The sequence below is a fragment of the Pavona decussata genome, unplaced genomic scaffold, assembly GCF_977016875.1.
Source record: "Pavona decussata unplaced genomic scaffold, jaPavDecu1.1 SCAFFOLD_37, whole genome shotgun sequence".
Lineage (NCBI taxonomy): Eukaryota > Metazoa > Cnidaria > Anthozoa > Scleractinia > Agariciidae > Pavona > Pavona decussata.
In genome coordinates, this window is record NW_028145459.1 from 2,390,177 (window position 1) to 2,415,370 (window position 25,194).

Sequence of the window (25,194 nt, forward strand, 5' to 3'; positions counted from 1 at the left end):
AAATTCGAAAGGAAGGTCCGATCGTCTTGGCACCTGTATAGTAATCCAAAACTGATACAGGAAGTATTCTCACTGCTAAAATACTCACGAAGTAAGCCGTGTGGAATTTTTCAACCATTTTTAAAAAACACCCTCTGTTACTGAATAGTTCATTACTGGATGGCTCTCTAGTGATACCGTTTGCTTATTTAAGTAAATTGTTCTGCTTCTTTTTGTCTCTTTTGCCAAGTTATTTGTACCATCCCTCCTCCCGGCTTCGGTGACGTTTCGCTTTACCTTCCTCACTGTCTTCCCATGACCTGCCTAGGCTAAATTTTGCCTCCCATATCTTAATTCCGCTAAGGCAGCGAGTGGTGCTTTGGCAGTGAGGTCGGTTGACAATGGGCATAACCGGGTTCAGCAATGGTATTCAGGCATTCAGCACAGTGCAATGAGTCTTTGGTTTATACGTAGTTAGGTCGTCCAGAAAAGGCACTATAGAAACTGAATGAATAAATTCCATTATTATTGTTATTATTATTAATATATCCCCGTTGTTTGATAAACACCACTGGTTGAAATATTGAGTGCAGTTGGATTGTACAATGCACCCACCCTTAAAAAAATATTTTTGCTTTTACCGCTCTCGGAGATAGCGTGGATTCTCATCAAATTGAACCTGCTTCAATTGTTCTTAATGACAAGAAACGCAACGAGCAACTACGCCAATTTCTTGGCATCATACGCAATTTTATGATTTAGAGAAAATCAAAAACTAAACAGTTATTATAACAAAAGTTTTGTTGGGAAATATGCAAATGTCGCGCCGTTCGCCATATGGTTAACTGGACAATCAAAATTACACGAAATTTTACTGAAATTCAAACAGATTCTTCTGTCTGGCCACTCCAGAATACACCACTACTCTAATCGTATTTTTACAACTTTAAAACAACCGAGCCTCTATAAACCGTCTTGACAGTAGTGTAAGTCTGGGTGAAACGGGATTGGTTTAGATTGTGCAGCGATAAACTTAATTTGCAGAAAACTTGCGCAAACTCAAAACAAAAGACTCGATCGCTGAGAGAACAAATTTATCAGCACTGAGTTCTTGCTTGAAAATAGAAGAAATCTATTCGTTTAATGTTTCAGCGGAAATTACTTCCGTTCATTAAACAGGTGTCCTTTTGTAAACAACAGTTAGTCCTCATTAGCGTGTTAAAAGAGTATATACCTTACTCTTTTCGAAAATTAACAAGTGACTCTGAATGCATGACATAGTTAGCCATTAAAATAAAAAAAAAACTAGTGAGACTAAATTAAACACACAATTCACCTCCAAAATAACTCTTCCTTTACACCAAAAAGTCCCAAACTTCATTTCGCAAAATTCGAGAACTAAATAGGACCACAGAGTGGTGATGCTGAGAAGCTTTTATTTTCAATGCTAACATGTAATGGTCTCAAAAGTTTAACCCATCTTCTACAGCACCATAAACGGGCGGTACCATAACAAAGTACTGTTTGTGGTTTTATTCTGAAGGATGACACTTGAGGATTTCATTCAGAAACTCAAAAGTTAGAGCCGTCATATTATGCGCAGCATAACAAACAGCGACACGTGAAGGTACTGCTCAGTAGCTTCCATTTGAATGAGTCACGCTTTAGGACTTCATCAACAGACTTAAGGTTAGAACCAACTTATGCCGCACAATAAACAGCATCACAAGAAAGTACTACTCAATACTTTTCACTTGCAAGGTCATACTTCATAACATTTACAGGCGCAAAAGTTGGAGGCAGTAAGCATTCAAGTTTAGGAGAAAAAGCTTAATTTTGGATTTTTGAATATGAACTACTTTACTCGTAAGAAAGTTATTTTTCCGCACGCAAGATGACCATTAAATTCATTTTTCTGAGACTTGAAGCTTTTTTGCGCCCTTTTAGCTCAAGCGAGAAGTGTCCGTTGGACAGGTGGTCTAAGTTTCCCTTGTCGCATTTAGCAGGTACCGTGCATGGGTTGTGACAAAACATGAAGTTAGATCATCTCGATTGTATACAAACGTCCTTCATAGCGGCAGTCGCTTTAGTTTTCGACGCTTTCTAACGCGTTAAAATGTCTCAAGAATCATTACAACATGGCGGATGTCAAATTGGAGGACTTCCTCGCATACAATGCATGAGCTGTACGTATGAATTATTTCCTATTAATCTTTTTTATCATCTTGAAACTTAACATTTAGTGATATTTGATTTGTTTTGTTTAGACAACTTAGTAGTCATATCTGTCATTTTGCCGAAAAACTGTTTCTTCAATACATTATTTTCTCAATGTTTATCGTAAAGCTCCATTGACCAAATGACTGAAATGTCTTTTGTTTTTGAAAGTTGTTACCCCTTTGTGATTTTGGCTAAAGTTTGTCAGAACGGTTTACCATTAAACACTTCCAAATATATCCTCGCCAAAAATAATTTTAGTTTGTTAACTTCAAGCTTCCATTTATTTTCCGTACTATTTAATTTAGATCTTTATATTCAGTGAGTTAAAGCCGACGAAACGAATACACCATAGAACTCTGTTTAATCAAGTTATACATTATGGAAGCAAGCTTTGCATAGAAAAAGCGAATGCACTTTAGCAGCCGGTAATGAAAACTCAATATCACATGACCGTTAGAAAAACAGCTACTGAATACAGAGCTCCCCAGGTCATCTGTCAACAACAAGGCATAAAGTTTGCCCTTTCTTGTTCAGCACAAATTTAATAGAGGGCTTTATAATGGTGAATGTAGATAATAAGGAAATTAATGGGGCTTGCATTGTTTACAGTTTTTATAATGAATAGTTGATTTGGGAGGGACGGCTGTTTTTTAAATCATTTTATAGACTTGTAAAATTCTCAGCAAACTAAACTATAAACTTTATTTCGTAATTCCGAGGCTCAAATCTCGATAATTTCAATTGGTTAGATTTAGTTACTTAAAGTCAGAGATGTATAGTGTGAAACTTTCAACTCTTTCAAGTTGTTCCGGATTGTTATACTCAGATGGACAAGGGAAATAAAATATTTATGAAGGAAATGAAGAAATATAAGAACTACTAACTGATCCTTCCATGAGCTTCTCTAAAATAAGGTTTTTGTTGCTTTCAACATTGTAGAAGTTTGTTAAAAGCTGTAACTATTAGTCTGAGTACAAAAAACAAACCGGCCTCATTCAGCATTGCCTCTGGCAACAATGGAATTTTTAAAGTCCGCTTCTACCTCTGCGCAAAATAGCATTGGGCAGTTTCCGGGGAATGAAACGTAAAAAGAAACAGCTACGCCAACCAAATTATATCACAGGCAATTATTTAGCTACCACACTACTCTCTGCTCTTTTCTGAGCTTCTGATAGTCTGCGAGCATTCTGTCTTTTGCTCGAAAATCCGCGGGGGAAGAACGCAAAAAAACTGACCGATTCCTACTCGCGGCTCGCCCCTCGAATTTCGTGCTTCTCAGTTTTTTGCGTTCTTCCCTGCGCACTGTTCAGTTTCGAGCGAAAGAGAGACTGCTAGCAGTCTAAGCCTCTGATGAGAAAACTTAGAAGATTATTAAAAGATGGAAAAAATAATTTTTAGTCGAATAAATTCGATATTGAAGTGCATAGTTTATTTTGGGTGGAGCGTCACCTGTCATTCAGCTTCCAATTGTTTACATTTCAGCAAGCCAACCTGACGGAGGACAACTGGGGATATGTGGCATCATATTAACAGTTGTGTGCTACATTCTTGTAATAGTCACGTTTCCATTTTCCTTGTTTTTTTGTTTGAAGGTGAGTGAGGAACGTTTTTGAGAATTCTTATAACCTAGTTTTCAGTGTTCTTGCGCATCGTAGATGAAGAATCTTTTGAACTTGAAAGTTTTGAACACCCATCCGTGAGGACGGTGTGAAAATGCATCAATACACTGGAAACGTAAGCTTTTCGTTGCATTTTCGTGTTTCCTCCGCAAGAATACTCTTGGACGACTTTAGATTAAGACGATCTCCGGAATGGACAGCGCGAAAACGGAAATGTTTGAAAACGCATCCATACGGATGATGTGATGTTAAATTTAGCCGTGATAGTGCTCAACGAATTTCCAAGCGTGGAGTTGAAAACAGTTAAGCCGACAAATAAGCAAAATTCTCCAAATAATTTATTCTCGTATTTAAACCTTTCATTCACAGATAGTACAGGAATATGAAAGAGCGGTAATATTCAGACTAGGTAGGATCCTCCCGGGCGGGGCCCGGGGACCAGGTGAGAGAATAGTACTTGTTTGAACTTTCGTTTATGTAGCTTGACAGTGTTCATGAACTTGGTATGTGGCCTGTCACTCGCCACCAGTCTCCTACCCACTCAGTGGTTAGACCACCAGGCCTCAGTTGTTCAAAGGGCGGATAATTTTATCCACTGGATAGTCCGCTATCGGGCAGATAAAATGTATGCAAGATTTTCCTGATAGTCCCTTATTATTTCATTAGAGTAAAAGCATATGTCAAATTTAACAATGGGATTATGTGGAAAACTTGGCAAAAGCGTTAGTTGGAGTAAATTTGCTCCGCTGGATAGTGACTTATCCAGTGGATAAAGTTATCCGCTCTTTGAACACCTGGGGCCAGATCGTTAAGGGCATGGGTTCGAATCACGTCGGGAATTCGGATTTGTCTTTGTCCCACATATATGCGCATATTTTTAAAGCCAAATGGAGGCTATTGAGGTTATTATCCTTCAAATATTTTTCGCAACATGTAGCAACGAGCTTGAGTATTTGAACAGTTTACCGTCAAAAACGTTTTGAGCGTATGTTGTTTTCTGATACTGCTTTATCGACCAGCAGGTTTATCTCTCCTTCTGTCACAAAAGCAAACCGTTCCCCTATCTTGACATTAATTTTAATTGTAAACAAGACGCGCCTTGAAGTTTTTGAAATTGGGGAGTATCACTTGGGGAATATCATCGGATATTCCCCAGTTTAAGCTGGGGTATATTCGGTCACGTGAGGCGTTTAGACCAATCGCGCGCGAGCGAAAATATTTGATGGATTATAATGGCTCATATACCATGGCCGCTAAGCCAATCAAATCCCTAGAATTGCATTATACAATGATCCAGTTTTTATTAAGAGATCTTATCATATGTTCAGACCAATCAAAACGAGTATTTTTATTATTGGTAATTCACGAAAAGCGGGCTGGTTGTTTCTATAATCTTTGTTAATGTAATGTACAAAAAATTAAAGAAAAGACGTAATTATTCTTAACTTATTTTAATTAACCTAATTTTGTTAAACCAGTTAGGTTCTTAACCTTATACGCAGGTTCTCTAATTAACAGTCACCAACAACAATCTTTAATCTAAGACCATCATAGAAAATATACTGCGTTAAATGCTGACGTTGGATTTGTGTATGTTTCTCAGGTTTGTTTTTCGTCCTTCCCAAAGTCGATCAATACAGCAAGGTGGATTTGCGAACGGTGTCATTTGACGTACCACCACAAGAGGTATACACAGCTTAACTTTTCAAAAAATTACAAAACGAATAGAAATGTAGTTCCTGCAGCACTTTGGAGTAAGCATTTGGAAATTTCAAAGACAGTTCGTGTGGTCAAAAAGTACAAGAAGCACTCGGCTACGATTCTCTTGAGTTCTTTGATTGCTGCGTTCAAAGCATTTGGTTGTTTATTATCTTCTCTTATTAATGACCTACTTTTGGTTTTTTTTTTTTCAAATTGGTGCTTAGGTTCTTTGTGCTTTTAACATAATTTATAAATGTATTTTCCCGCTTTCCGTTTATTAACTGAAATTCAAGATACCTTAACCCTTGAACCTTTCTTCTATCCCTGCTTATCCCTGCTTAAATTTTAAAACTTTGTCATCCAAAAATAATAAGTTTACTTCTTTTGAATGCGTTATTTCATCCCCAGAGAAGCTTGAATTATTTCGGTTCGCCTTCATTTGCATTGTAGTTTCTGATCAAACTCTCATTTGATTGGCTAGGCGCTGACACGTGACAGTGTGACTGTTACTGTTGATGCAGTGGTATATTTCAGGATCCAGAATGCAACAGTGTCTGTGACGAATGTCTCGGATGCCCAGGGCTCCACCAAACTGCTGGCCCAGACAACCTTGCGAAACATGATCGGAACGAAGAACCTGAGCGATATCCTGATGGACAGAGAAGGACTAAGCGCCCAAATGCAGGTACAGACAGGGGCCATAGTCGAATATGGCGCCTGGTTAATAAATGTAGGGAAATGAGGCTTAGGTCTTTTTCAACTTTCTCTTATGAACCTCGACCTTATAATTGTACAGATGGACGCTTCAGTGTTCTCTTTAAAAATACAATATGTTTAATAGATGTATCGATTTAGTTCATTTTTAAAGAAAAATGCGTCAAAACTGTTTCTCAGTAGTTTTAAAAATGTTTGGAGTAAAAATGTCGGTTGACTAAGTAGAAAAAAAATATTTTTAATTTGCTTTTTAGATGATCCTTGATGATGCCACTGATCCCTGGGGAGTTCGCGTGGAACGAGTGGAGATGTGAGTAGTATCACCTACGTCATCACTGGCCCTCATGTCATGAACGTCATCATCAATCCGGTTTACTTCGCCATGATCGTTGTCAACAACAATAAAGCAACAACATAAACAACAACAACAACCATGATAACAACAACATGAAAAACAACAACAAAAAACCATACACAACAACAATGAACGCTACCATTATCAACAGCAACACCAATTGACACTGCTATTTCAATCAACGTTGTCGAATTGAAGCCTTGAGCTTCAAGTCAGGGCCATAACGTGATTTGGGTAGTTGCAAATCCGTCCGAGTTAAACGATGTGTATTATGATTAGAATCCTTTTAGCAATGCATCAAAAAGCAAAACAAAAAAAATATATCTATATGAAAAAATGGCAAAACGTCCTTCGATTTTGTTTTTCATAATGGGATGAAAATATTATAACCGTTTGTCTCTGTGTCTTGTTTTTTTGTTTTGATGCACTGGTGAGTTTGATAAATTCATAAATGAAAAGCTGAGAAAACAACAACACTTTTTTCTCGTTGCTTAGGCTTGAAGCTTTTATCCGACTGCGTTCGTTTAAACAGCTGTATAAACAAAACGATGTTTGATACTTCATTAGAAATAGATAATAGTATAGCATTGATTATTCATGATGTTTAGTTACCATGGCAACGAAAAGCAAGTGCAGTTCTCAGAATGTGTCGCTCTAAAACCAAATTTTTGATTTCAGTACTGTTACCAGTGAAGTGACCACACTTATTGTACTACTACTACAAAGTTCAATTCCTTAAGCTTAACCACCTTAAACGAAATTTAACTCTCTGTTGAAGAGCAGAAGGACAAATATATGGCACACGTTTAAGCTTAGATAGCGATCCTACCCGTCACCCCCAAGGTAATCAGGTGCTTAAAAGAAAAGATGTGAGGTTGGTCACTTTAAGAAAACAGGCAACCAGCTCAACTGGTAATTGCTTATATCCATTTTGAGACTAAAATTCCATCCCTACATTTTTTTTTTCACAGTAAGGATGTTCGCCTCCCTGTACAGTTACAGCGTGTAATGGCGGCGGAAGCTGAAGCTTCAAGAGAAGCAAGGGCTAAGGTATGTACTCTTACTCAAGTGATGTCAAGTTTTAGAGGGGTAGCAAAAGATTCTAAAATGTCGATACGGACTGGCTGTGTATGTGGGTGTTGCCACGCAAGATATAACGTTTTTGTTTGTAAGGTTCTCTAGTTTTAAGGTGGTCTTTTTAGGAGTAAGTATCTCCAATCTCAATGTCGAGTATTTATCAAATTTCCGGTTGGTTTAATTTATTAGCCTCTCACACAGTCGTGTTAAGAGGAGTTGTATTACCTCCTCCCTCTCCTCCTCCTCCTCCTCCTCCTCCTCCTCCTCCTCCCCTCCTTGTGGGGAGAAGAGTAATAAGATTAATCTTAAAACGTATCTGTGAGAGCCTAGTTGGTTTATTATCACTGACGTATAATTAACTCGTTTCCAGGTTATCGCGGCTGAAGGCGAGATGACCGCATCACGTTCCCTGAAGGAGGCCGCTGACATCATGGCAGAGACGCCGTCCGCGATGCAACTTCGCTACCTGCAGACCCTGAACACGATATCGGCTGAGAAAAATTCCACCATTATCTTCCCTATGCCGGTGGATTTTGTGTCCAAATTTTTTCAGAAGTAAAAGATGAAATTTCCACCAGTCGGCATCAATGCTAAAGAAAAACAAAAATGCAGTTCACTTTTGGCAGTTAACAACTGAACATTTGTATGCAAGCTTATGTTGAAAATGCCATATTTAAGTTACTCGTTTTGCTTAATAGCAATTTTATTTTTGCCTACTGAACTAGGCCGTCGAGAAGAGTAAGATATGACAGGCAGTTTGTGGAAGTTAACTTCAGGTTATATATTGGATTTTGGTACAACCTTTAATTTTCCCAAAAACATTGATTCAAAAAAGAAACCGGAACTCGGCAAACTTAAATGAACGTTTGTGCAACGGTTCACGTAGAGATAAGAGAACCGTTCACTAACCAATACGTGTTTACTTGAAAGCTCATTTCATTTCAGCGTGGATAGCTCATTTATTGAGGTCCACATTTTAACTTGCAAGTCATTATGGGATGTAGTCGTCCAATTAACCATTGCCTGTTAAGTTGCACTCTTGAATATTGCAGAAATGTTTTTGAGCTATAAAAACATGAGATGATTGTGTTTGGAAAGAAGGGTTCTTCGCCCAAGGCGCGGCATTATTCATAGTTTTTCATCCGCTCAATTCGATGAAGGTGTTCGACTCTGCCGGTCAAAAAAGTTATCCCTTTCGCTCTGTAAGACTGATTATGGTGCGCGTTTAGCTTTGAAATGAGTGTCAAGAACTAGTGAACGACCAGGCAAACGGTAAATATGTCTTTAAGCGACGAAACATTTAGAGGATTAACAGATAAGTTAAACTTAATTAAAAGAAATATAGTTTGCATTTGAAGTTAGAGGATATCTCCTATCAATCAAACAGAGGCCACCAAGGTTTTAGAGATTTAATTTTTCATACGTTAAATGTAGTTTTTCTCCTCATTTAGCATTTACAATCGATTGATAACAATTTTAATGCAGCACAGTGTCCAGCTTGTACGACATGCTTTGTAGATTTATATAAATATTCAAAATCTTTTTGTTTATGTGACGCTTTTTTAAACTTGTAACTTTCTTGACAATATTTTTCTTAATTTTGTGCTTTAACTGTTGTACAAATATATCGTTATCTACTTGAAGTGTAAATATAAACCAATTCTTACTAAGAAATGAATGACTGCTGTTTTGATTCTCAGTGCTTGAACTGATTAGGAGCCGAGGGATGTCTAAAACCAGGGGCCACTATGACAGGGAGGGAGAAGAGGTTAAATTTTGCGTGGAGTGCTCTAAAGTACCCGTATGTTTTTGTCTATTCGGAAAGCGGAAAAATATGGAGGGGAATATTGGACAAAAATGTGATTGGATCGTACCGTATTGCTTTGTATTCGGTGATGCTATGAATCTACCAGTACGGTACTATGTCGTACCCGGTAGGATGTTATATCAGAACAGCGATGGTATTATATCGTACCCAGTAACACAATTAATCCTTCGACATGCTATTATATCGTACCCGATGATGATATGTCGTACCCAGTGATGCTATATCGTACCCTTATGTCGTACCCGGTGATGCAATGTCGTACCCGGTGATTCAATATCGTACCCGGTGATCCAGTAGTGATGCTCCAACGTAGATGCCGGCAAACGTTATGGTCAGCGGGTTTATTTTGCTTAGAAAGATCACGTAATATTTTCGTAGGCGGCCATTTTTTTTTTTTTTTTTAATTTTGGCGAGAAGTCGGTAAAACAAGCAAATTTTGATTTATCACCAAAATATGGAAGGTCAACATCAGTCACCCTTTCAGCTGGTTAGCGTAAACATCAGAGCAGTGTTGAGTGATGTTATAAATAAGTTAGAAAGTGCAGAGTATAGCAACAACATCGACTTTGCAAGATACAAGATTGACTGGGTTTGTGCTCTGCTGTTGAGGGTAGGGGGAACTTTAGAAGACCCACTTCTTAGGAGTTTGCTTGAAGCAGCACGAATGCTATCGACAATTGACAAAGATAGCGATGATGGTTTAACAGACTCACCTCCAGTGGTAAAAACAGGGTGCAAGGGAAGACCAAGATTCGATATTCCCAGTGAACGGCTGGAGTATTTACTTCAGAATGGGTTCAAGGTAACTGATATACGTAGCTGAAATGCTCTGTGTAAGTGTGAAAACAGTTTATAGAAGGCTTGAAGAAAATGGGATGGCTGTTCGTAATACATATGCTAGTATTACAGATGAAGAGTTGGACGATATTATCAAAAGTGTCTTGCATGATTTTCCTAATTCTGGTTACAAAAGCATGCGAGGTCAATCTTTAAGTCGGATATTAAACGTATTCGCAACCAAGCAGAACAAGGCATCGTAAGAGCTCTGACTAGCTTTCTCGAACGTCAAATTCAACTGAAGCATAGAATCGCTTTAAATGCGTCAGAAACGGCGTATAGCTCCAAGAGACACGAAAGTGGTCCACCGTAATACCGATGGAAATAAGAACAGATCAGAAATAGCACACTCGGCGAACAGTGACACCAATGTAACAACAAACAATGTAACTAAGATAACCGAGAACATCCAGAATAAGTTCAAAGAATTCAACAATCTGCTGTCAAAATTTCAGGAGTCTTTTAATAAAGACATGAAACAGTATACCTGTCTGCCGTTATCTGAATCCCCTAATACTAACGAGGGAAAAAGAGTCACAAACAATCCAAGTGTAGCAAACAAAAACCACAAAGAACGTAAAAAGTTCAAACGCAAAGCACAAAAACACGAGACTCTTGAGGCCAACAAAAAACATTAAAAAGCTCTCCAATACAGAACTCACAAGCGACCAAGTAAACCTCGTGGCGAAAGGACTTAAATTCATTCCAACATCCGTGACAAATGATAATCTAATTAGACGCCAACTCTTGCAAGACTTTAATGACTTTGCAAGAAGAATGCGCCTCCAATACATATTCCACGGGAAAAACGAAGAACCTCATCCTTTCCACGTTAAGTCTAACTGGGAACCACCAGTACAACCATCGGTTGCTTTGGAGAGTTATCTTGAAAGGGTTACATTTCAACTAGCGAAAGCAGTCGCTTTCGCCAATATTTTTATGGGCAAAGTCGAAACAGAACTCCTTAACCGAAGCGCATTCAAACCGCTCGTTTGGAAACGATATATTGGCGATATCTTCTCCCTCTGGGTTATCATCAGAGAGGAGTTACAACAGTTCATTGAACAAGCCAACACTCACCACTCTACCATCAAATTCACGGCTGAAATTTCTGAAATTACATTCCTGGACACTGTGGTTTATAAAGGCAACAGATTCATTACCGAATCAGTGCTCGATGTACGCACTCACTACAAAGCTACTGAGACATTCCAGTACACACATTTCTCCTCGTGTCACCCACCAGGAGTAAAAAGAGGTTTCATCGAAGGAGAGGCCCTCAGACTTCTCCGGACAAACTCAACAAAAGCAACATTTGAAGAAAAAAATCAAACATTTCGAATCACGACTTATCGAGAGGGGCTATCCGAAAAATCTAGTGCAGAAAACTCTCTCAGAAGTGATTTTCAGTTGAGAATAGAAAACAGGCCCTTCAACAAAAACCTCGCACAAACAAGAGAATCTTGCCCAGTTTGTCACGCAATACCACCCTTCAGTCACTAACTTGAAAAAAATACTAATGGAAAACTGGCATTTAATAGAACGACAACTATTGCTCAGAGAAATTTACAAGGACCTTCTCTAATTTCATACAAAAGAGGTAGGTCTCTCTCAAGGATATACTCGTGAGAGCAAAACTCTAAAAACAGCTAAAACACGCACGTGAGAGTAGCGCAGGCCTGTCAGTATTTATAAAATATTGTTCATGTTCGCCGCTGGTGGATCCAGTCACCGAGTTTTCTAGTCCTTGTAATGCATTCCTGGCATTTCGCAAAATTTCCCTCGTTCTGGAGAGAACATTTTTCTCAGAAGTTTGCTCCGACATTTTTCAAAAGCTCTGATAAAGCTATGGAGGAGCAGACGACGCGAAGAGCAAGTCGTATCACGTGATGTCAACTTCCCGCCTTTTCTCGTAAAAAAACCCGCTGACAATGCTGTTCGCCGGCATCCAGACGTTTTACGATATGGCATCACCGGATACGATATTGAATCACCGGGTACGACATTGCATCACCGGGTACGACATAAGGGTACGATATAGCATCACTGGGTACGACATATCATCATCGGGTACGATATAATAGCATGTCGAAGGATTAATTGTGTTTCTGGGTACGATATAATACCATCGCTGTTTCGATATAACATCCTACCGGGTACGACATAGTACCGTACTGGTAGATTCATAGCATCACCGAATACAAAGCAATACGGTACGATCCAATCACATTTTTGTCCAATATTCCCCTCCATAGAAAAATGCCAATTTTAGCTCATTAGAACCTAGAAGTAACGTGATGGATCTATTGGCACTCAATTTCCTATATATTTTTCCGCTTTGGGGACGTCCAAGTTTAGGTCATTTCTTTTGAAAGTTGCACCACTGTCTGTGGACAGGGTTCCTATCCTTTTGGTTTGCGACCAAGGCGGTCACGATCTGTTCATGTGGAACCCTAAAATCCCGAAAGAAAAACACTTGCGGTTTCGAATGATTATGCACTTAACACAAGTGTTTTCCTTAAATTCTCTCCCACCACCTCCCCCCCCCATCCAAAAGGCATAATTTTTTCGAATGTTGTTGTAGACTTCAGGAGCGAATCACCTCACATGTCCTTAATGTTACTGTAAGTTTACATGATCAAACCTAAACTGGGTCAATACAGTGGTATTTTAAACTACAGTGTGTGTCAACCATAGGTTAAAATGCAAATGATTGACGTTATACAGGAATTTGTTATTGAACTCAAACAATGCAGCGCACGTCGTTGAGAAAGCAAATATAACTTCTTGGTCGGCAAGGGACTTTTTCCGGGGATTAAAATATAAAAGAGTGTTAAAAGAAAAGAAAGATGGCTAGCTTTCGTGCCGTGCCGATCCAGCCTATTCCGTGCTCACGCACCTCAAAAGTAAGTGAAAACACGGAAGGCAAGTATCACCCGTATACAGGTCTATAAAGTGCTGGTTATGGACTGGAGTGAGGGAGCGGTGGTCCAGAATAAGAATCGTTCGAAAATCAGTGTTATCGAAAAGGCTCTCGGATATTATTTAACTGTTGGCACCAAAGCTACTCCGTAGATTTTGTTATTTCGGGACAAATCGTCGTACCGTGACAAGTTTGCGTGACTGTCAAAGCACATGACACTGCACACATATTGTCGTCAGGTGATGACTTGAAGCGTTACTTCCATATTTACATGTGAACATAATAGTGTCGGCAAACCTTCCGTTTCGGACGAGCTGTGTTTCAAGTGATCACAGCAAAGATGTCGTTTGTCTACCTAGCAGTAGTCGCATCAGTTTCATTTATAGCTTTTCGTGTCTTTTACCATGTCGTAAAATCCAATATTTCTCCTCCTTCGGCAATTCCTTCGACCAAGGAGTGGTTGTACTGGAATACGTTGATCTCATTTATTCACGCGTGCATTTCAGCTGTTTGGTCAATCTGTTGGTAAGTCTTAACACAGTTAAGCTTATTCTTTAAAAGTACTCTTATTTCTCAAGATTTACTTGTTGTTTTGTCTGGTATATGGGGATATATGACATGATTCACCTTTGAATGTGAATATTCACAGTTTTCTGGATAATCCCGCTATGCTAAGCGACGTGATGAAAGAGTGGAGTTTGCCTTCAACTTACTTATTGGCGTTTCTAATAGGTAAGAATTGATTACACATTAAAATTAACATGTTTTAAAAGTGTCCTTCCAGACCTTACATGTAAGAGTTCTTGTTATGTGAGAAAAATTCGTTACATTATATAATCAAAGACCTTGCATGTTTGAATATTTATTACGTAATTTGCGTGTCACTCTGTCGAATTTCTTGCGATCTGCTGTACTTCTCTTCAACCCTGTTTAACGCATGACTTCTACTTGTACTCATCTATGTGTTACATTTATTTTCTGTAAGAAACGATGGAATATTTTTATCAAAATTTAAATATGCATTGTATGGTTAGTGGCGTGATCATGATCACATGTATGGAGGCGGGAATCCCACGTTAACGTTGTCGAGTCAAGTTTGATTTCGGATTCGTCAAAACAAGAAGGCCGTAAACGCTTGTCAGGTGGCCGCAGTTTTGCCCCACCGTACGCCTTTGAGATTTTGTAGCCTTTACCCCCGAAAGATTGAGCAAATTCAATAGGTTTAGTCCCAAATTATAACCTGGGGTACTCGATTAACAGTTATTAAACCTCCAAAAGTCACCAATTATAAGTGAGTTATGAGAATTTGCATCTGAAAACCTTGCCTTGGAATGGTTTTAATTTTCTTAAAGTGAAACCTAGTTAATAGGGATGCCAAAGGGACACGCAAAAGTGTCTGTATATATCTGGGTTAAGCAGGCTCTTAGGGCCATATGTTCTTGGGTACCCGAGACAACCCTCCCCCCCGAGTTACCCTGGCTGAGCCAACTTTTCACTTATTTCTTTGACAAATTCAACCAACCGTTTACACGAGAATTGTGAACTCGTCTTGGGGAGCGAGACGACTTGGTTGGGCGAGTTGTCTCGCCTTGGCGGGTAGGGTAACCCTGTCAGGCAGGACAACTTTTTCTCATATAAACACTTCGGCTTGCCTTCCCAAGACAGGCAGCTCAAATTGGTCAGTGGAGACAGACTTGAAAGTAAAGACACAATAATAATTGCTAATCCTTTCCTTCGGTCCATCATGGACACGTGTTTTATCGATGCAAAGACTAAAGGTAGTGTACAATTTAAAAGTAAAAGAATGATGCTTAATGTCTTAAGTACAAACTGAAGATACCTGATGTAAAGCAGGGTACCACTGTATAATTGAAGATTTAAAAACCTTTTTCAATTTTTTAAACTTATTTTTAATGTTTTGAAATTGTTTGGAGCCTTTGGATTGCTATGTTAGCTTTCGAAAACAGAGAAAAAAAGAGAGAAAAACATGATCTCTCCATCCTGGCCAAGACTTGAACGTTCGGTAACGAGATCACCAATATGTCGGACTGAATGAAACCTGGAGACCTGCAGGGATAGGTAAAAACAAAGAATGGGTATTACCAGAAGCATTGTTGCATATGTGATGATCACTTCATAATTCTGTCCACATTGTACGTGTTAAAAGAAAGTGAAATGTCAGATGAGCGTAAACTCCTCTAATTAACCAGCATGCAAAATATTTAAAGTACAGTATATGCAAACACAAAGAAATAGAAAAGAAAATTAAAAGCCTGTTTTTAAAGGATGGCTTTTGTTAGTCTGAAGAAACTTAACTTAATATTAATATTTATGTATTTCATGTAATCTGGAGTTCTGTCGTGCAAAATTGCTTTGATAACCAGAATTTAAATCAATGCTGTCCGACGTTCAATTGGTGTCTTAATATACCATCATAATCAAGGCAAAGTGACTTTTTTTCCTGGTTTGGATATAAATGAGTACATGAAAGCAATAATACAACAGACATTTTGTTTCTTTTGTGATTATGTAAATAATCACAAATGTAACAAAATTTTGTTTCTTGTTGTGATTGTGTAAATAATCATAATTAAATGAAACAAAACAAGGTCAGGCACAGCTGTCATAGAGATCTGGTGTATGTTGGGCAAACCTGCTCAAATGTTTGACAAAGTAATTTGTTTCTTTTGTGATTATGTAAATACAGTAGAACCCCGGTAACTCGAACTCGGATAACTCGAACTCCGATCCGCCGCTAACTAAAACTGAGTCTCAATTCCCTTGAATTTGACCCAACTTTTCAGTCATTTTTACTCGGTTAACTCGAACTCGGATAACTCGAAAACCCTGCTAACTCAAACTAAATTTCGTTTCCCTTGATTAAAATTTACCCTGATAACTCGAATTTCTGGTTCTTATAACTCTCCACGGATGCCCATTGAGATATCCCATTAGCTTTTCTTATTGTGTGATCGAATTCTAACACTAAAACAAAATTGGAGCAATTTGATTTTAACTAGCGCAACAAACAGATCATAAGAGTCATACTGAAGTGCTGAAAATCAATAAACTATTAATTATTAACCTGGAAAATTGAATTTTTTAATTGACCTTGATAACTCAAACCCCCGCTAACTCGAACAGTTTTTGTTTCCCTTCAGAGTTCGAGTTACTGGGATTCTACTGTAAACACAAATGCAACAAAATTTTGTTTCTGTTGTGATTAAATGCTGGTAAATAATCATAAATGAAACAAAACACAGTCAGGCACAGCTGTCATGGAGATCTGGTGTATGTTGGGCAAAATGCTCAAATGTTTGACAAAGAATCCCTTCTTTAACGTGAAATTGCTTGAGCACCGGGAGGAATATACGAAATGATTTTTTTTTCAAGGAAGAATGAACTATGATTAGTTTTTTGTGATTTCTCCAAACTTAACATGCAGAAGGAACTTGAAAAAATTGGCAAACTTTTTCAAACTGCAATCCATTTCCAGTAGGGTTATTGTTTAGAAAATTGAACCATTAATAATTATTATTGCATTGTTTCCATTGATACAAGTACAGTCAAACCCTGTTATTATGGACACCGTTGGGACCAGAAAAAGTGTCTGTATTACAGAGTATCTGTAATAAGCGGGTTAATTTTAAGGAAAATACATGGAACATTACCAAGTGTCTGTATTAAGTGGGTGTCTGTAAAGCAGGGTTTCACTGTATGCTTTTTTTCTATTCAAAATGACCCTAAAAATAGTTGACACTGCCCCTTTACCCTTTTAATATATTTAATCTCTTGTTCTTTTTTTTGGGGGGGGGGAGGGGGTGGGGGTGGGGGCACATATCTAACATTGCTACCCTTAAGTTACCTATATTTGTTTTGTAGTTGATGATGTTAGTCTAAATTGCACAATAGTTAACGTTTCAAGGCCAGCTGGACTATCTTGATGTAACTAGTCCAGCTCGAAGTCCAATTTAAACTTGAAGTAAAATTACTCCCTAGCCGTTAACCGGCATTAATTTAGCCGAGCATGAAGCATAGGACAGTACGGTGCAGGCAAGACCACAGCATCAAATTTGTAACTATCATACCAGGAGCAACTTGATTTGAACATAATGTCTTTAATAACAGCAGAATTGTTCCAGTTTTTTGTCATGCATTTTTTGCTGCATACATTATGTAACCATTTAAGTCAGAATATTGACATGCATATTCACCTCACTGCCTTTCATGTATTTTTTATGGTTTTGAAGCCCTAATTCAATCTGACATCACTGCCCTTTCCCAGAGAAGGGAAGAAGCTTGCATAAATTTTATCAAGCGTGATTGCCTGTCGTCTCCTGTCCTTAAGCCATTAATTCCTTGCGTGTCAATTGACGGGCCGTACTGCCTCCGATCAGGCGAACGTGTTCCGGTGCACTTTGTCCCCAAGACAAAGCAGTTCGCAGATTTCTGCACCATTAAGTATCAAGACCAGTTGTAATCCTTTTCTCTGTTATGTTTTCTCTGTTATTTGTGCTTTAATCATATTTATATAATTATTTATCTGAATGTCTTTATACCGTAGTGTCTTGTACTATTGTAACTGACCATCCTTTAAATTCAGCCTTTTAGGCTGTGAGAGGGATTCCAATAAACTATTATTATTATTATTATTATTATTATTATTATTAACACTGTATGTGCAGGTAGGGAGAATTTGGTTAAACATCAAGACATTTTATTTTTGGTCATTTCCTTTTCTCATGAATCTATTTGGGTTATCAAGTAACAATATGGTAAGGGGAAATTACATGCTGATCACTTAAGGGGTTTAAATGGTTAACGTCCGGTGTTATTATTAGTGGCTGGGGAGGTGGATGGCTGAGGTACATAAAGTCCTGCCAAAACTAGTACTAATCTCTAAGCCTACAAAATAACAGACACATGAATCTTTCCAAAAAGAAACTCTTTATAGTTCATGTATAATTAAGGCCAAAGGGTTTAATAATCCTAGTATAGCTGTTTATAAAGACAACAAATTATGATATAACAAGAGCAAAATTTAATAATACGTAATGTGTCTTAAATAATGTTTGCTCATGACTTATTAATTCAATTAAATAAACCTTAAACCTATTCACACTGATTTTTTGGCCCTCATTGCTGAGAGCTCAGGGGGATCCCTTGAGCCAGGAGTATTTACAAAGTTTTTTTTATTCAATTTTTTCTATTTTGTTTGCTCGTTACGGTTTTTGAATGATCATGACTTTCCGTAAAGTGGCAAGATCAAAGGTGGCTGCTGTCCCCCCCCCCCCCCCCCCCTTCTTGTACTAATTTGCAACTTTGTTGTTGGTGATCCGGATGCTGATTATTAGGTTTTCATTTTTATGATAAGAGTACATTACAATATATATTAAGAAAAAATTACAGCTACACTCTAAAACAATGAAACACGAGGAGTTGTTTAAGGTCTGCAATATGCCATGGCAACTTATTGGATCTACCACCATGGATTTTGTCACTTCTCAAAACTTTGAAAAAGCTAAACAATTAAATTAAAGTAGCGACCAGAACCAACATTTAATTGGAACAGTGAATAATTTAAAAATTTGAAACTCTGGCCAGAACTGGTTAAGAATTTTCAGTTTTCTTATAGAACTGGATAAAAAAACATTCAAAAGTTTGAAAGACTTCCTATCAAAATTTACATGGTACGTTGTCAGTAAAACAGGCGTAACATTAGATGCCTCCTAGCCTTGTAGTTGAAGTTTATACTCATTAGCGCAGAACATACTAGTTTGGGCAAAACTAAACTAATACTTTTACCAGCGTGGTTAACTCCATTCATTACAGTTTTTGTTTGTTCAACCTACTCTCATTGTTGGCAATAATTTTATTAAACTTGCAGTTACATACACTGTATTGGTTTTTAAACATATATTAAATACTTGAGATGGTTGAAGGACTGCGGAGTTAAGAGCACTTAATATACTTCCCACTTGATATTGGCCTCATTGCTAATTGAATCACGTAATGAATCGAAATATTTCATTGTGAGCAGCGTTTGTTTTGGGGCAATTTTTTCGCTGGGTTCTCCGGATCTAGTCCTTCTTGGTCATCACCAGAAAACCTACCATTCTAAAAACAACATTTGATCTGGAATCTGAGGTCCGTAGATTCACTAGTCAGTCTGGAAATACCACCCAGAGAAAGAGATCTAGAGTGTATTTTCTAGATGACAAAACTGAGTTGAACAAGGTTGAAAAATTCCTTTCAGGATCTAAAACGTGAGAGGTACAAGTAGGTTACAAGCTTTTGATTCCGTGGAATCATTTTCAAGTAAACGAGTTAATTTGTTTCACGTGACTTGAGGTGATGTGGGTCGCGTGACGAAATGTAAAAAGAAAAAGAAAAACAAAACAAAACAAAAAAACCCCGCTGGTAGTTCGTAACCGCAACAAGGTTGGTACAAATTAAGGCAAAGAGCAGCGTTGTTACAGCGATAAGAGCAAAATTTTGACTTCTTAATTCCGATTGGACCGTGGAGCCATGATAGTAGGCAAATTAATTATTCCACACTTTCTGCGCTGTAATAATTAAAGGAAAATGTATGCAGTAAGAGTTATTTAACAATTAGACGACGAGCTCGAGGTTTCTATCGGCTGATAGTTGGCGAGGGGCGAAGCCCCGAGCCAACTATCAAAGGCGATAGAAACCGAGAGCGAGTCGTCTAATTGTTTTAGCATACCTCAGTGATCGATCTATGAAGCAAAAAAATCTTTTTATTTCATAAATTTCGATATATTTGTGCAAAGATGCATGCTAAATCGCGCGCGCTCTGACAAACTGCCATCTATCGATCGATAGACGGCACCTGTGTAGCCAATCAGATTGCGCGTTACGCGATAGTCGGTCACTGAGGTATGCTAATGAATATTAATCGGCTTCTCCTTTGTATCTCAGGTTATACGGTACATGACGCTTTGGACATTATAGCACATGACTTTAAAGGATCACCAGGCCTTCTCATTCATCATGTTGTGGTAAGCATTCCTGGGAACTCTGTTATGCTAATCGCAGTTCGCAGTCGCAAATGGCTCTTTGCTCATTAAGCCTTTGGTTTTTCAAGTTCGGGTACATAAGTGGTACTGATCGATCTCCTGGTGGTACGAAACAATTCGTTGACGAATCATGTTGGGAACAGGACGACTTACATTTACATTTACATGTTATTTGGTCGGTAAAATCATTAGATATCGCACGAACCGTAACAATAAATAAAATTAGTAAATGAATAAAATACAGATATATCAACATATAAAATAATGATATAAAAGTCAAATAAATAGAGGATATTACATGACTGCGCGGAGATACGAAATTTCTCTTCGAGTGTTGAAAAATATTTCACGAGTGAGCGCAGCGAACGAGTGAAATATTTTTTAACACGAGAAGAGAAATTTCCTATCTCTAAGCGAACACCAATGAAATACCAAATCAATGCAAAAGGCGCGATTTATTATGTAACCATAGCAGCGGTGATCTGTTCACGTGTGAAGATAACATGTTATTTTTACATGTGAAGATATCATGTTTTCGCGCGAAAGCTCACCTGGTATTTCACTGGTGTTTATATAATAAAGAACTATATAAACTATATACTAATACTTAAGAAAAGCTAATAACCTATGTTTAAAAATTTCCAAAGAGGTTGACGAAACATTGGCCTTACTGAAGAACACTCTTCAGGGTCACCCATCGTTTCATTTTGGTGAATTTTTTAATATGCCACGGCTTCGTACTGACAGAACTAAGAATACGTTGTCGAGAAAATTTAACTTTTAATTGAGCTTAACTTTATCAGGGCCGCGGTTTCTAGTTTTTAGTCTTAGTTTAATATACGCAGCTTTGATATGACATTTTTACATTTTTCTATTGTTTTGATCCATTGTATCATGTTGCTGTAATTAGATTTAATTTTTTATACTTGTGTTTGTAAATAATTACGTAATTCAGCCTTTAGGCTGCGAGGTAATTTTTATGTAAACTATCTATCACTATATATCGAATATCTGATTGGACTTCCTTAATCGCCTCAGAAATTCAGTTTTAAAGAAAGTCTACGTGTTCTTCGGCAAAACGTCAGCTCAAAAATTTGTAACGAATGTTTGGTCTAACTAAAGTTAAATTGGTCACCGTAAATTAGAGATTCGAGTGCTGATGTTTCGAGCGTTAGACCTTTGCTCTGACGAATTCTTTTGATAAAACCAAACATTCGTTTCCACTCCCCACCGACGCAGCACTACAGATTCTTAGAAAGTAACCTCCTTAGGGCCTCTGCATATGAGCCCGGGCTGGCTCGGTTTCCGAGATCTCGCCTCGCCACTCTTTTCTTAACAAAAATTTCGATGTGTTCGTATGAGAAGGCTGGCTAGCTCGGTTACCGAGATCTCGGTAACCGAGTTGGAAATGAACACTCCAGCCCGGATACTGTGACTGTCCGTGACGAAACATTTTCAACTGCGCATGCCTTGTAAGGTCGCTGTCAAGTCGGAACGCGGTTCCACGGGTATTTCGGGGGCCTTTTGAACATTTTTCATGTCGGTAACCGGGATTAAATTTCCCATGTGAACAGAAAACAAAATTCGCCCCGCCTAACCGGGCTCATATGAAGAGGCCCTTAGCCATTCCCACCTTCCATAGTTCTGATACTGGTAGTTGCATACTGATAATCTTTATATTCCTTTTTTATTTCAGATTACTACAATTTCTGTATTCGTTCTGTACAAAGAACAGTACCTTCCATTAGCAACAAGCCTGTGTGTTATAGAATTCAACAGTATTTTCCTGCACTTCAGACGTCTGATGCGGTTTCACGGAGGAAACCATTCGCAGTTCGCATACAAGATCAACCTCGTGGCATTGTTTGTTACATTCATCGGGTTACGTTTCGTTTTCTTGGCTTGGTTGACTGCTTATTTTGTTTATATACGACATATGGTGCACTTGTCTCATTTTCTTCTTGGAGTATTTGGATTCACTGCATTGATAGTCATCAACATGATTTTGTTCATTCGTTTGTTGAAGACAGAATTTTTGACCAAAACGTTACGGAGCAAGGATCACAGAAATGGCTTTGTTGAAGAAAAGTTTAACTAGAAATTGTTGCCTATTTTTCTTGGTTTTGTCATCATTGAGAAAACATTTGATCTTCGAAGGATAGAATTCCCTTTGATTCCCTCCGAGATCTGTGTTTCATTAGACCATAGTCGCATCAAGTTGAAAGAAAATTTGTATGAATCAAAGAGAACGCCTGAGAACAAAGGACATACATGTATCTCCAGGCCCCAGTTATTAAAAAAGCAGTTCAAAACACATTGACCTATCAAATGGTCGATAAAACATCACGTGCAGTGGTTTTGAAACCCGATAAACCTTATTAGTATGTTTTTCTCGTATGCTAATTTTCAACGTTCACATTATTGTTATGAACTCTCTTGACACACGCTTTTCCAGGAATGTTTTTGAAGCCGTTCAAAAAACTCGCAGCACGTGTTTTATCTGGTCTAAAACCACTCTCTCGGCTGCGCCTCGTGGTTCTAAATCCCGGTAAAACACTGCTGCTCGTGTTTGAAACATTATATGGTAACGTTATCCAGCGGTTCAAATGTATTGATTGGAGTACATTTTATCCGCTTGATAGCGATTTACCAACTAGCTCGGTAGCGTTATCCGCTGTTTGAACAACCGGAGCTGAATGTAAAAATTAGTCCATCACAAGTTACTTTACCAAATTCCCTTATTTAAAGAACATTATAGTTCTTTTTTTAATTTTCAAAATATAGCGTTTATTGTTGCTACTTACGTTTACCAAGAATACAAACAACAACAACAACTGTTTTTCATCGCCAGAATAATTAAGCTGAGATCATATCGCAAAAATGCACCAAAGATTATGTTCGTCGTTCAAAATATAACTTTATTGTTCAAATTTGTTAAGAATGAAAGACAACTTTGCAAGACAAGACAAGAAATCTTTATCTTCGGTAAGTTTATCAGGTTTTCTGAACTGATATAACACTAAACTACTAAAATGATACATTGCTATTGTAAAAATTTTAAAATTAACTCAGAGGCTATAATAAACCTTAAACTACAGTAATGTTTCAAAATCTTGTTACACTACAACTTGTTATACTAATACAGTAAGTATTAAACCTACTTTCCACTAGTGTTTTGCATCACGGTTACTTGTACACTGATTAACCCTTTAACGGCTAATATCAAAGAACAAATTATCCTATCTTCCCACACTTTTCTTACAAAAGTACTTTAGAGAAAATATTGAAATAACGAGAGAATTCAGGCCTTGGGTGATAGACCTTTCTCACTCGGTGGCCATGTTGAGTCTCAGGAGAATAAATAGCTTTGTTTTTGCACGACTAGCCTCGCACTGAATGCGCGTGTGGGCGAGGCTAGCCGTGCCTCCGAGTGAGAAAGGTTTATGGCATCCTTAATTCTCATGACCTGAGGCGTTGAATAAGCATTCATATTACAAGGAGAAATTTGATGCTGATCACTGTTAAGGCTTAATGGGTTAAGTTGATAAAAGGAGACTGAAAATCTGTCGGAGTTTGGGGGGACTATTACCGAGACCGGCACCAGTGTCGAGGGCATGCATGCAGTTCAGTTCGGTGGAAGGCCTTAAGGACGGTGCCTACTATTGTTACTGCGCAAACGTTCTGTGCATCGCGAGATACTCGGGTTTCCTATGTGTGGTGCCTACTAATAAAGGAATATTTTTGCGCGGTTTAAAACTATACGGAGAAAGCAGAACTTACCAAATGTCGTTGGTATCTCAAAGGAAAATTGGGGGTAACCATGCATTTTTCAGAGAAAATTAAGCTCTAATTTAGGAAAAAATCCCATACATTGCTTTATATTTTGGCACTTTTTAGAGATATTGTTGCGTAATTATCTCTGAAAAATACATGGTTACCCCCAATTTTCTTTTTCGATTCCAATAGCCCTTGGTAAGATCTGCTTTTCCCGCATAGTCATAAACCGCACAAAAATACTTCGGTATTAGTAGGCACCGTCCTTAAAAGCCTCAGAAATTCGGATTTAGTTGTAAAGAAAATCTAATGTGTTCTTCAATAAAATCAGTCAGCTTAAAATTGCGTAACACTGGAAAACTAATTCCTTTCGTTATTGAAAGGACAAATATGTCGTTACATAGGTCGTTGCAAATGCGAAAAAACCCAGCTAGCGTTTCCGTTAACCCAACGTCAGCTCTTTAATTTGGGAAATAAAAATTCTGTTCCCTTAAACTTTCAGCAACTAAGACGGCGATTAAGCATCCGAACAGGTAAAATTGTATTAGTTGATAGACAACGATGTGGGAACACCGGAGATGACGTTTAAGTATTTTGCTTAAATGTTTCTGCTAAGTGACTCCGCAGTGTAGCTCATTAAGAGTAGTTTGAGCTTTCAGTTTCACCTGGTTTCAACTTTCATTTGAAACAAAAATGCAAGGAGAGAACAAGTTCAGGGGAATTCAAAAAAGAAATAGACATCAGTTTGAGAAATTACACTGGGTTAACAGTGTTAACGACGCGAACGGAATAAAACAACGACTGGTAGTATGATAAAGTGGGCTTACTAGTCGTTTCGCTACACGGCAGTGTAGTCGATTCGCTACATTTAAAATTGACATGCACTGTAACATTGGAGCTCAATTTACTCCTGACGCTAACAGTGTGAACTGCAGAAACAGCTAAGATAATTTTTCACCCGAACTTATTTTAAGAAAGTTTATAACATCGAGGGCAAAATTACTGAATGCTGATTGGTCGAAACAGAGGACATTTTTTCTTCATTTTCCTTTCAACGATAGCTAGGGCAAAATTACTCCCTCCTGATTGGTCGAGCGGCAAAAATACTTGGTCCCGATTGGCTGAGC

General features: G+C 38.1%; 2 protein-coding genes across 2 annotated transcripts; both read left to right on the forward strand.

Moving 5' to 3' along the window:
* The first annotated feature begins 1,969 nt into the window (after positions 1-1,969).
* LOC146484000 (stomatin-4-like) lies at positions 1,970-9,339 on the forward strand. Its single transcript, XM_085105090.1, has 8 exons — positions 1,970-2,165; positions 3,682-3,791; positions 4,188-4,260; positions 5,422-5,504; positions 6,001-6,204; positions 6,488-6,543; positions 7,560-7,638; positions 8,036-9,339. Exons 1-8 carry the CDS (start codon positions 2,096-2,098, stop codon positions 8,222-8,224), a joined length of 864 nt encoding a protein of 287 aa, XP_084961216.1. The 5' UTR covers positions 1,970-2,095; the 3' UTR covers positions 8,225-9,339.
* A 3,852-nt stretch (positions 9,340-13,191) lies between these two features.
* Positions 13,192-23,463, forward strand: LOC146484001 (TLC domain-containing protein 2-like). The gene is made up of 4 exons (XM_085105322.1): positions 13,192-13,778; positions 13,903-13,985; positions 20,196-20,275; positions 21,990-23,463. Exons 1-4 carry the CDS (start codon positions 13,594-13,596, stop codon positions 22,389-22,391), a joined length of 750 nt encoding a protein of 249 aa, XP_084961448.1. The 5' UTR covers positions 13,192-13,593; the 3' UTR covers positions 22,392-23,463.
* The last annotated feature ends 1,731 nt before the right edge of the window (positions 23,464-25,194 follow it).

Coding starts and splice junctions, on each gene's coding strand:
- LOC146484000 (XM_085105090.1), top strand. CDS start 2,096: ATGTCTCAAGAATCATTACAACATGGCGGATGTCAAATTGGAGGACTT. Junction 2,166..3,681: donor TCGCATACAATGCATGAGCT/GTACGTATGAAT, acceptor TTTACATTTCAG/CAAGCCAACCTGACGGAGGA. Junction 6,205..6,487: donor GACTAAGCGCCCAAATGCAG/GTACAGACAGGG, acceptor TTTGCTTTTTAG/ATGATCCTTGATGATGCCAC.
- LOC146484001 (XM_085105322.1), top strand. CDS start 13,594: ATGTCGTTTGTCTACCTAGCAGTAGTCGCATCAGTTTCATTTATAGCT. Junction 13,779..13,902: donor GCTGTTTGGTCAATCTGTTG/GTAAGTCTTAAC, acceptor GAATATTCACAG/TTTTCTGGATAATCCCGCTA. Junction 20,276..21,989: donor TTCTCATTCATCATGTTGTG/GTAAGCATTCCT, acceptor TTTTTATTTCAG/ATTACTACAATTTCTGTATT.